Source organism: Bacillus rossius (genome assembly GCF_032445375.1).
Source record: "Bacillus rossius redtenbacheri isolate Brsri chromosome 4 unlocalized genomic scaffold, Brsri_v3 Brsri_v3_scf4_1, whole genome shotgun sequence".
NCBI lineage: Eukaryota > Metazoa > Arthropoda > Insecta > Phasmatodea > Bacillidae > Bacillus > Bacillus rossius.
Window position 1 is genome coordinate 29081905 of NW_026962010.1, and position 11574 is coordinate 29093478.

Below are 11574 nucleotides of genomic sequence, written 5' to 3' on the forward strand. Positions count from 1 at the left end.
AAAATGGTATTTTACAGCCGGTTATGTAAATATGAAAGTGATGAAAATAACCTAATCTATAAAGTGTCATAATATATAAATTTTCAATAAGTTGGTAATTATTTCGTCTGGAGCATGGCGATTCACGTGGTGAATCTTCCAGCTGCCAGGAGCTGAGTGAATCTGATTGGCCAGTGGGTATCCCCACCATGCCGTCGGCCCTAGGCGGGGATTGCCAGCCTCCCTCCTTATTCCCGCAACATTTGGCTCCTCCCATTTTTCCCCCATCCCTTCCCCTGATTGCAAAAAATCGTCCTGACCATGCTGCAGTTTTCGCAGGGCCTGATTGGCTTGGGCCTGTGACCAAGGGGGGAATTTACCTATAAATTGGCGTGTGAGACGTCGGGAGCTTCACTTTTGGTCTTGCCGCCGTCATCGCATGTTCCCGTTTGAGCTTCGTTGCATCTCTTTCCGTCTCTACAACTCCAGCAGCTTGGTAAGTACAACTTCTCCGTAAATATTAACTTTGAAATTTTTTCCGAACGTTTTCAACTTTGAAATTTTTTCCAAACGTTTTCAACTTTGAAAATTTTTCGGAATGTTTTCAACTTTGAAATTTTTCCGAACGTTTTCAACTTTGAAAATTTTTCCGAACGTTTTCAACTTTGAAATTTTTTTGAACTGTAATTTTTTTAAATCTTTTACATTGCGGTTTCGCGTGTGTGTACGCCTTTGCTACGTCCTTCACTCAGTCAGCAAGCCTAACAGCTGGCCACTGGGTGAAGGCCGCTGCTGAGCCAGCTAGTACGTGACGTGGTGATAACACCCGAGCGAGCGCGCACGGCTGACGCGACGCCCGCCGGCTCCCCGGCCAGCCGGCCGGCAGAGAGAGAGTAGAAATAATAATAAAAAAAGAAGCAAGGCGTACGCACGAGGCATAGTAACCGTCTGTTTTCCAAAAAAATAAGTTTCAGAAATTAATACAATTTCCGTCTCTTATTTTGCGAGTGTATTTTTTCACGTCCAAGATTGGTACTGCCTAGATGATGTGTGCGAGTGGAATTGTTTTAGATGTTACGTCTGCGTTAGGTTCAGTATTAATATTTTACAGTCGTGATTATTACAATTTTTTTGTCTAGTCGAAATTATTAGAGCCATCATTTGCAGTATATTACATCTTGAAATAATATTTTTGTTTCGCCTGGCATACATGTTAGTTATTATTCATGCATGAACGTCTTAGCTTGCGACAAGATGGAAGCCGTGTACACCCGTGTCCTACCGACGGGGGGCAGCGCGCGCAGAGCGTGCCCTCCCCCATCCTGCTTCATCCCTTCACCCGTGGTGCACGGAGCGATGTTTCCGCCGCGCCGTGCAGCTTACGTCTGGCTAGTTACCGCGCACCGCCGCATGGGGCGCTCAAGTCGTCCTGCCTGCCCCCCTCGCCTGGCCCAAAAAAAAAAAAAACAGATGCACGCGCATTTGCTATCATAATCAAATAGAAAAAATAAATTTGTTTCATAAAAAAAAAATAGATTTTTTTTTTATACTTAGTAAAATACAGAATATCTAATCACAACTAAATACAGAAATATATTTTCACATAAATAAAAAAAGGAGTACATTTACGTAAAAATACTGTATGTGTTGCAGGTATTCAGTGCTTCTCCTTGCGTCGAGCTACTCTCCAGTGTGATCCGCTTGGAGAACGCCTGTCTGCCCTCTGGAGTTCCGTGCGGTTCTGCCACGTTTCCGGTCAGTACATAAAACATAAAATTTTGACGTCAGTGTTTTTGCGCTGTCTTGAAAAAAAAAATTTCGAGTGCTAAGCCAGGTGGTCTCTTTTCTGTTTTACAGGTTCCTGTGTCCTGTACGGCGTTCCAGCTCTCCTCGTTGTGCGTGCGTGCAGTACACACAGAGTCGTTCCTGTGTTCTTCTGGTAAGTTGAATCTAATTTCAACTTTTGCTTGTATAAATGTATGTGTGCGTATAACTGTCTTTATGCAAGTGTATTTTGTTTCTGTGTGTGTGTGCGTGTGTGTGTATGTGTGCATTTATGCTTGAAATTGTGTGTGCATCTTGGTGTGTATTTGTGTGTATGTGTGTGTGATATTTATGTTGTTATTGTATTACTATATTGTTTCCACTCGTGTTACAGACTTCATCATGAAGAGGACCGCGTCTGGTGTTCCCGTGGCAGCCGGCCAGCCCTCGGCATCGGGAGCCCTCCAGCCCTCGACATCGGGGCCAGCACAGGTATGTGCACCGTCATCAGGGAATGGATGTGCGTACTGTGGCAAATTGTTTTCAGCTAGCCGCAGTGCTAGACGGCACGAGCGCATCTGCGCAGCTAATCCCGACTGTACTACCACCAGCCAGTGCCATACTTGCGGCAAGATAGTTAGCCGCAAAGACAGTTTGGCCCGCCACATCTAACTTGTGGGGGCACCGTCGAGCACAGCTCAGGCTCGAGATGCCAGTTTTGCGGGCAGGCATTTACATTTGGACATGATGCCAGACGCCACGAAAAGAGCCAGTGCCAGTTCAATCCTGGTTGTAGTAGCTATAAATGCGTAAAGTGCCAGGACGAGTTTACTCGAAAAGACAATTTATTTACGCACATCAAGACGTGCAAGGGCCTGGCCGCTAAGAGACGGCGCGTAGACACGACCTCTAGCCTGCAACAGCCCGGCCCCAGCACTCGTCCGCAATACGTGACGAGTGTGCCCGACCAGGCACAGGTAGTCTTGGAGGCGCAAGCGCCTGACCAGGCTCAGGTTGACTTGGAGGCAGGCGGTACCGGGTTTGTTGAGGTAGAGAGTGCGTTCCGCCGCAACTTGAAGACATATGTGGCGGAAAACAATAATGGTGCAACAAAGGATATTTGCACTTACATGACCCATATGAAGACTAACCTGATAAATCAGATATCACATGAAGTGCAGGAAAATGGTCCAGTAAAATTCAACATCTGGCTCGAGTGTGACTATATCAAGCCGGCCCCCTTTGATGAAGGCGTGGACAAAAGAGCGTTCAAGACCAAAAACATTCCTATTTACGAAGTGAGCGATATTGAAGAGGCCATTGAAGAAAGTATATTGAAAATATGTAAGGAGGAGGAAGATTATGCCAGCAAGGGATCTGGATGGACCTTGTCTGCCGTGAAGCGACTCCAGCTCCGCTTCAACAAGCTAGTGCCTCTTAGAGTCTCTTCATACATTGATCTGCCTGTCGCCATCAAGAACCGCGAGGCTATAATAAACCCCAAGAACCTCAGTGACAACATGTGTTTCAAGTGGGCCATACTGGCGCGGTACGTGGAGGGGGAGAATCCACGACGAGTTGACAAGCGCTACCACGAGCTTGAAAATAAATTTGATTTTTCAGGGATTGAGTTCCCCACCCCCCTCCCCCAAATCAAGATCATCGAGAGGAACCATCCCGATGTGTCCGTCAACATCTACAACATTGACGAGGACAACAAGATCGCGCCAGTGCGTGTGGGGAAGGAAGAAAAACGACATCATTTCGACCTCCTGCTGCTGTCTAACGTAGAAAATAACTCGCACTTTTGTTATATAAAAAAATTTTCACGTCTTGTCAGACCCCAGATCACAGCCCACAAAGAGAAAATCCATGTCTGCAAGAGGTGCTTCACCTATTACGATGACCAGCACCGAGTTTCAGGGCTGACAGGGCAGCAGTGTCTCGACGCGCACAGAAAGTTCTGCAACACCCACGCTCCCGTGCGCGTCGAGATGCCGAAGCCAGAAAAGAACGGCCAGCCCCCAGTCATGAAATTTAAAAACTATCATCATATGACAAAAATGCCCATAGTAGTGTATGCGGATTTTGAAGCCCTGCTAGTACCCATCCAGACATGCCAGCCGGACCCCCAGAAATCAGGCACCTATGCATATCAAAAACATGAAGCATATAGCTATTGTATACACGTTAAGACCGACAATGTCGTCATCCCAGCAACGCTCACTTCCTCGCTGCCACAAGAACCTATACTCTACAGGAGTCCCGATGCTGAGAAGAAGTTCGTGGAGACGATTGTTGAAATTGGAAATAAGGTAAAAGACATTTACGAGACCAGCCTGCCCATGTCGACGCTGACGGCACAAGAGTACGTCAGCTTCGCCGCAGCCTATCAGTTCTGCTATTGTAATACGGTATTTACGGCCGATAATTATAAAGTCAAGGACCACGACCACTTCAGTGGAAAATACCTCGGCGCCGCCTGCAACAGCTGCAACCTTCTGCGCAGGCGGCCCAAGAAACTGGTGGTTTACTTTCACAATCTAGCCTATGATGAGAAGTTCATAATAAAACAGCTGGGCTTCGACAACAAGGAAATATTCATCATCCCCCACACGCAAGAGAAGATGGTAACATTTTCAAAGAAGCTGGGCGACAAATTTTCAGTGCAGTTTGTCGATAGTTTTAGATTCATGGCTCACAGTTTGGCGTCCCTTGCGTCGTACGTGCCAGCCGACCAATTCAAAGAGACCTCAAAGTATTTTACATCTGAAGAAATGTCCCTCGTCACGAGAAAAGGTGTTTTCCCCTACGATTATGTTTCCAGCTGGGAAACACTGGACGAGCCGCAACTGCCACCTAAAGAAAAATTCTACAATTTATTAAATGACAGCAACATAAGTGAAGAAGATTATCATCATGCAAAAGCGGTATGGGACAAGTTCGGCTGCGTGACCCTGGGCGACTACAGTGATGTGTATCTCAAGACCGACGTACTGCTGCTCGCCGATGTTTTTGAGAGCTTTAGTCTGCTGTGTCTGACAACGTATGGCCTTGACTGCAGCCACTACGTCAGCGCGCCAGGGTTCACGTTCGACGCAATGTTAAAGGAGACGCAGGTACGGCTGGAACAGATGACCGATTATGATATGTATATGTTCATAGAGGCTGGGATCAGGGGCGGGGTCGCTCAAGTGGTGAAGCGACATTGTAAGGCAAACAACACCTGCCTTCCCCGCACCTATGATCCCATCCAGCCGTCGAATCATATAATGTATGTTGACGCCAACAATTTATATGGGTGGGCCATGTCGTTGCCTCTTCCGACCAACGGCTTCAAGTGGGTGGGTGCTGATATCGACGTGATGTCGATACCTGACGAGGGGCAGACGGGCTACATCCTAGAAGTTGATGTGGAGTATCAGTCTGCCCTCCACGAGGAACATAAGGACCTACCGTTCCTGCCCGTCAGCCAGTGCCCGCCCGGCTCGCGTCAGTCAAAACTGATGACGACGCTCGAGCACAAGGAACACTATATAGTTCACTACAGAAACTTGAAGCAAGCTCTCCAGCACGGACTGCGAATAAAAAAAATACATAGAGTCCTGGAATTCAATCAGCGTGCCTGGATGGAGCCATTTATTATGAAAAACACGTTGAAAAGACAAGCAGCTACAAACGACTTTGAAAAAGAATTCTTTAAGCTTGCCAACAATGCTTCTTTCGGTAAACTTTTAGAGAACAAATTTCTGAGGCAACGTATGGAACTTGTGTGCAGCGATGAGAGACTCAGAAAAGTGATTGCCAAGCCAGCGTTCCAGGACCGAACCATCTTCAACGAAAATCTATCACTAGTAAAACTTCAACATGAGAAAATTTATCTTGACCGTCCTATATATGCGGGGTTCTCGGTCCTGGACTTGTCCAAAACGCTCATGTATAATTTCCACTATGATGTGATGAAACAGAAATATAAGGATGACATCACGCTGGCGTATATGGACACGGACAGCTTCATATATGACATCAAGACGTGCAATTTCTACCAGGACCTGGCCGACGACTCTGCGCTCATGGATATATTTGACACGAGCAGCTATCCCATTGGTCACCCCTGCTACTCACCCACCAATAAGAAGGTGGTGGGCAAGTTCAAGGATGAGTGTAACGGGGTGGTGATGGAGGAGTTTGTCGGCCTAAGGGCAAAACTGTATACCTACAAGTTCAATAATAATATCACAAAAAGAGCCAAAGGTATACAGAAGTGCGTGGTGAAAAATAAAATTACATTTGAAGATTTTCTCGAGGTCCTGGAAGAACACACAACAAAGCGCGCGCAAGTCCGGTCCATACGATCACATAATATGATATTATATACAGAATGCTCAAATAAAATATCACTATCATGGCACGACGATAAACGCATAATATGCGACGATGGCATAAATACTTTGCCATACGGTTATGAACGGAATGACTAAAATATAAAAAAGTGAAAGTGTATATACAAGAACATTTTTATATAACTTGAAATTGGTGCCTATACTCGTACGTTTCGCGCAGTATTCTCTGTAGGGGTGAAGCACGGTGGGGACTTCGTGGGCCCCGAGCCGCTACGGTAGCCGAGAAGGCCCTTCAGGAATATGAACCGCAATGTACGAGTGTGGGACTAGTGTTTGCCACTTGGTAGCCACCCATGTCTCTGATGATTTGGTGTACATAGCCTTCACCGTTGGATTTTCCATCGTTGGTTTCCTGAGTCCGCTCGTTGTAATTATGTTGCACCTACACTATTTCGTGGTGCTCTTTTTTTGTTTATTTTTGTTTTGCACCTGGATTTTTTGATTTTATGGTGCTATTTTACCTTGTTTTGTTCATGCACCCACACTGTTTTGTGGTGCTATTTTCCCTTAATTTTTTGCACCCACTCTGTTTCGTGGTGCGATGCGTTTTGTTCATGCACCTACACACTGTTTCGTGGTGCTTATTTGGTTGGTTGGTTGGGATGGCAGTGGTGGTTTTTATGCACCTACGTTGTTTGTGGTGCAAGCATTTTCTTGGTTGGTTGGTTGGGATGACAGTGGTGGTGTTTTGCATCCTCGTTGTTTGTGGTGCAAGCATTTTCTTGGTTGGTTGGTTGGGATGGCTGTGGTGGTTTTATGCACCTACGATGTTTTTGTGGTGCAAGCATTTTCTTGGTTGGTTGGTTGGGATGGAAGTGGTGGTTTTATGCACCTGTGTTAATTTGTGGTGCTGCGTTTTTTGGTTGGTTGGTTGGGTTGGAAGTGGTGGTTTTATGCACCTACGTTGTTTGTGATGCTACGTTTTTTGGTTGGTTGGTTGGGTTGGAAGTGGTGGTTTTATGCACCTACGTTGATTTGTGGTGCTACGTTTTTTGGTTGGTTGGTTGGGTTGGAGATGGTGGTGTTTTGCATCCTCGTTGTTTTGTGGTGCAAGCATTTTCTTGGTTGGTTGGTTGGGGATGGCTGTGGTGGTTTTATGCACCTACGATGTTTTTGTGGTGCTGCGCTCTCTTGGTTGGTTGGTTGGGATGGAGGTGGTGGCGGTTTTATGCACCTACGTTGTTTTGTGGTGCTACGTTTTTTCTTGGTTGGTTGGTTGGGATGGCAGTGGTGGTGTTTTGCATCCTCGTTGTTTGTGATGCTACGTTTTTTGGTTGGTTGGTTGGGATGGTAGTGGTGGTTTTATGCATCCTCGTTGTTTGTGATGCTACGTTTTTTCTTGGTTGGTTGGTTGGTTGGGATGGAAGTGGTGGTGTTTTGCACCTACGTTGATTTGTGGTGCTACGTTTTTTCTTGGTTGGTTGGTTGGTTGGGATGGAAGTGGTGGTGTTTTGCACCTACGTTGATTTGTGGTGCTACGTTTTTTCTTGGTTGGTTGGTTGGTTGGGATGGAAGTGGTGGTGTTTTGCACCTACGTTGATTTGTGGTGCTACGTTTTTTCTTGGTTGGTTGGTTGGGATGGAAGTGGTGGTGTTTTGCACCTACGTTGATTTGTGGTGCTACGTTTTTTCTTGGTTGGTTGGTTGGGTTGGAAGTGGTGGTGTTTTGCATCCTCGTTGTTTTGTGGTGCTACGTTTTATTTTGGTTGGTTGGTTGGGATGGAAGTGGTGGTTTTTTGCATCCTCGTTGTTTGTGATTATGCGCTCTCTTGGTTGGTTGGTTGGGTTGGAAGTGGTGGTGTTTAGCATCCTCGTTGATTTGAGGTGCTACGTTTTTTCTTGGTTGGTTGGTTGGGTTGGAAGTGGTGGTTGGTTTTATCTGCACCTACGTTGTTTTGTAGTGCAATACGTATTTTTTTTTACCGATGCGTTTTTTACACCAATGCGTTTTTTACACCAATGCGTTTTTTTACACCAATGCATTTTTTTACACCGATGCGTTTTTTTTATGCATCGATGGGCTCCATACGCCGATGGTGTCAAGACGATGGGCTCCTAACATCGATGGTGTCCTAATGATGGGGTCACTACGGTGGGCTCCTATCATCGATGGGGTCATGACGTTGGGCTCCTTACATCATGGTGTCATGTCGATGGTGTCAACGCTGGACTGTTACGCCGCTGGGTTCCGCAGTCGTTGGCATGCAAGATTTCGGCGTTGATACATCGTTGTTACTGGTCAATTTCAGTGTTTGTATGTGTCATATGATAGTTTAAGCACGTGCTTTGTGTCAATGTATCATATGCTAGTTCTTTCTGGTAGGCTTGCATCGTTGTAATGGGCCACGGCTAAATAGAGATGTTGTTCATAAGTAGTTGACTACATATGTGACGTATATTGCATATGGAGGCAAGGGGCTTGTGCGTGACCAGCCTGTTTAGCGGTGTCGGTCTCCAGCCCGTTCCAAACACAGAGAGCTGCGATGCAAGCTTTTTGTTTAAATGACTAATAATCTGTTTAAGTATTTAGCAGGTGCGTGGATGCTGGGGATGGAGAGAGAGATTTGGCATGAGGAGAGAGAGCTGGTGAGATGGAGAGAGAGAGACGGCGGGACGAGAATGGTCTGCTGGGAAGAGAGAGAGCCCTGTGATTCTACACACATACATACATGTCAAATAAAATATGGATATATATATTTAATTGTATATGTTAACGAAAATATATATCTGTAAAATTTTTGACCTTTGGTTTTATTTCTATACTACAAATACCCTTGTTTTTTAAATTGCTGATTTTTTTATATAATTTATGCTTTAAATTACATTGCTGAAAATAATGTAAAATGATTATTATATTTTAATTTTTTTTCGAAAGAGTATAATAAATAGACTTTACAAAAAGAAATACAATGAAATAAAGATGAAAAGAATAAAACAAATACATTGGTAATCATTTTTTTTATTTACATAATTTCATCAGTCAATGACATTGGAAACATTTTCAATTACAAAAAGGAGTAAAAAAGATTAAACATCACTGTAGTAATAAGGATGCTCATAGAGCCACAGTTTCAGTAACTGACTATTACAATGTGCACAGTGGAAACCGTTATAGAATTTATCACACTTTTCAATTTGGTTTCCGTACATTTTTAACAGTGTTTTGAAGCCAGGACAGTTGCCTTGTTTACGTAGGTCAATTACATTGCCACTGCACAAATCACTCATAATACGTTTCTGTTCATTACCACGGACGTAAACAACGTCGTCTTCCGGCTCGACGAGACCACGTAGCACGGATGTAAGTTGTTCATAGTCCACATCACCTTCATTCCACGAGAGTCCGTTCACTTCATAGGTCAGACGTCGGTTCTCGCGTTGAGAGAATCTGTCTAGCTTAGTCCAGTCACACGGCGGTTTAAAGATGTATTCATAAGTCCTGGTTTCTTCACCGCCAATGACGGACATCACTGACAGTTGCTTCACTACAGGCCCCTTTTGGGACGTAAGACACTGGACGTTGACAAGAAAGAGTGTCACATTGTCATTACTCACAGTTACGCATACGACGAGGCTGGAGTGACGTGGCTAAGATGCTGGCTCTGCAGAATTGCTGGAGTGGTACCTAGATGCCGACTGTGGCACGGCGCTCAGGATCTAGGCTGCTGCCGCCGCCGCGCATCTCGTCGCTTCTTGCACCACGATTTCATGTGCGGCGTGTCGGGCACGGACGACATATCCTTGTCGCACTCGGTGCATGGTAGACAGTCTTGGATGTCTGGGTCTAGCTGCAGGTACACCGGCAGGAACTTGTACACGTATCTTATCTCGTACGGGGCGTATACCAGGAGAAACTCCTTTGGTAGGTAAGGTAACTCCGTCTCCTTATCCAGTGCCGCAAGCGTGCGCACTTTACCATATGCTAAGATGGCCGACAAGATCTTTGCTCCGCTCGCACAACAAGCATACATCGTCTTTCCTTCAGGATGGGAGCGACTGCAAAACTGAAGGCTCCCGGATCCTGCAGCCGGTATTTATTCTTTAAAACAAATTAGGGGTGAGGAGGGGGGTAGGGGTGCGATTGACGGTAAAGTGAGGGAGGAAGGGGAAAAAACTAGAGTAGTAGTGGTGGTTATTACGATGAAAAATAATAATAAAATAAAAAAAGCGGTGGTGGGGGAGGGGTGGATCGTCGTGTGCGAGAAAAATAATTTTTAAGGGGGGGGGGGTGGTGGTTGGGGGGGGGGGGTTTGTAAGTTCGTATATGTATGCATTGGTAAAAGTGGTGGGGGTCAGTCTGCCTGCAGTCACCTAGGGGGAAGGATCGGTCGCCATTTTTATTTTTTTGCACTCGTCGGGTTCGAACCGAGGACTCCAAACTCCGTGTCGTAAAAGTATATTTTTTATAAGTATTTTATTAAAATTTTATTAGGTGAATTTTTTTATAATTATTAAAAAAAAATTATTACAATCGGATAATAAATAAAAAGTTAAAGATGGCGACCGTAACGAAAATTCCAACAGTGACGTCATAATTCAAAATGGCGGACAACACATCGCCAGAATGTTCGAGAACACATTGACGTCATCCAAAATGGCGGATCCAAGATGGCGGATCCAAAATGGCCGCCGGGGTCAAGGTCAAGGTCAAAGGTCAAGGTCACAACCATCCAAGATGGCCGCCGTGACGTCACAATCCAATATGGCGGTCGGCACCACAGGCACCACAGCCTGAAGCCTGTTTCCGGAACCCCTATTATATACTACTAATGCAGATGACATACTCAGACAAAAAATAATTTTAGCAAAATAAACTGTCTTAAAAATTATTTGTAAAAATAATAATATAACAAACAAGACAAAACATGCATTACAACTCCAACCAAAATTATGTGTCACATTTAGATTATTACATTAACATGAATGATGTAGGTTAAGAAAAATAAATAAAAATTTCTTTAATTCTATAATTTATTTAAAATTGAACATTATACACAATAAAATCGACACTGTATATTTATCGTATACATTTCTCAGTTCATAAGACATTCATTTTTATTAAAATAAATTCCTATATATCGTTTTAAGAGTGACAAAATACAACTAATTCATACAGATCACGAAACATCACATCAGGAGTGTAACACCTTAGAGGACCAGAGATGATGCTAAAAACCCACCTTTACAAAATTTATAATGTTTTTTCAAGTAAAATTATCGTGTAACCTGTACACCGCACTTCTCACATAGAAATTTTACACGGTCAAGATTTCTTCTGCAGCCATTATTTTCATGGATGCGTGTACTTCGTAGTCGTTCAGAACGTTTACCACAGTAGCAGCACTTATATAGATAATCATCGCAATTACCATCGCTTCTCCGATGTTCAACTTGCAAATGAACTTTGCTTTTAGAATGCCTAATCAAAT

General features: G+C 44.4%; 1 protein-coding gene across 1 annotated transcript; it reads left to right on the forward strand.

The window, feature by feature from the left end:
• Positions 1 to 406: 406 nt before the first annotated feature.
• On the forward strand, positions 407 to 6471 carry LOC134541533 (uncharacterized). Its single transcript, XM_063385048.1, has 4 exons — positions 407 to 475; positions 1633 to 1734; positions 1837 to 1918; positions 2138 to 6471. The coding sequence occupies exon 4, from the start codon at positions 2874 to 2876 to the stop codon at positions 6222 to 6224; it is 3351 nt and encodes a 1116-aa protein (XP_063241118.1). The 5' UTR covers positions 407 to 475; positions 1633 to 1734; positions 1837 to 1918; positions 2138 to 2873; the 3' UTR covers positions 6225 to 6471.
• Positions 6472 to 11574: the final 5103 nt, after the last annotated feature.

Excerpts from the sequence above, each read along its gene's own strand:
- LOC134541533 (XM_063385048.1), top strand. The coding sequence starts at position 2,874 with ATGACCCATATGAAGACTAACCTGATAAATCAGATATCACATGAAGTG.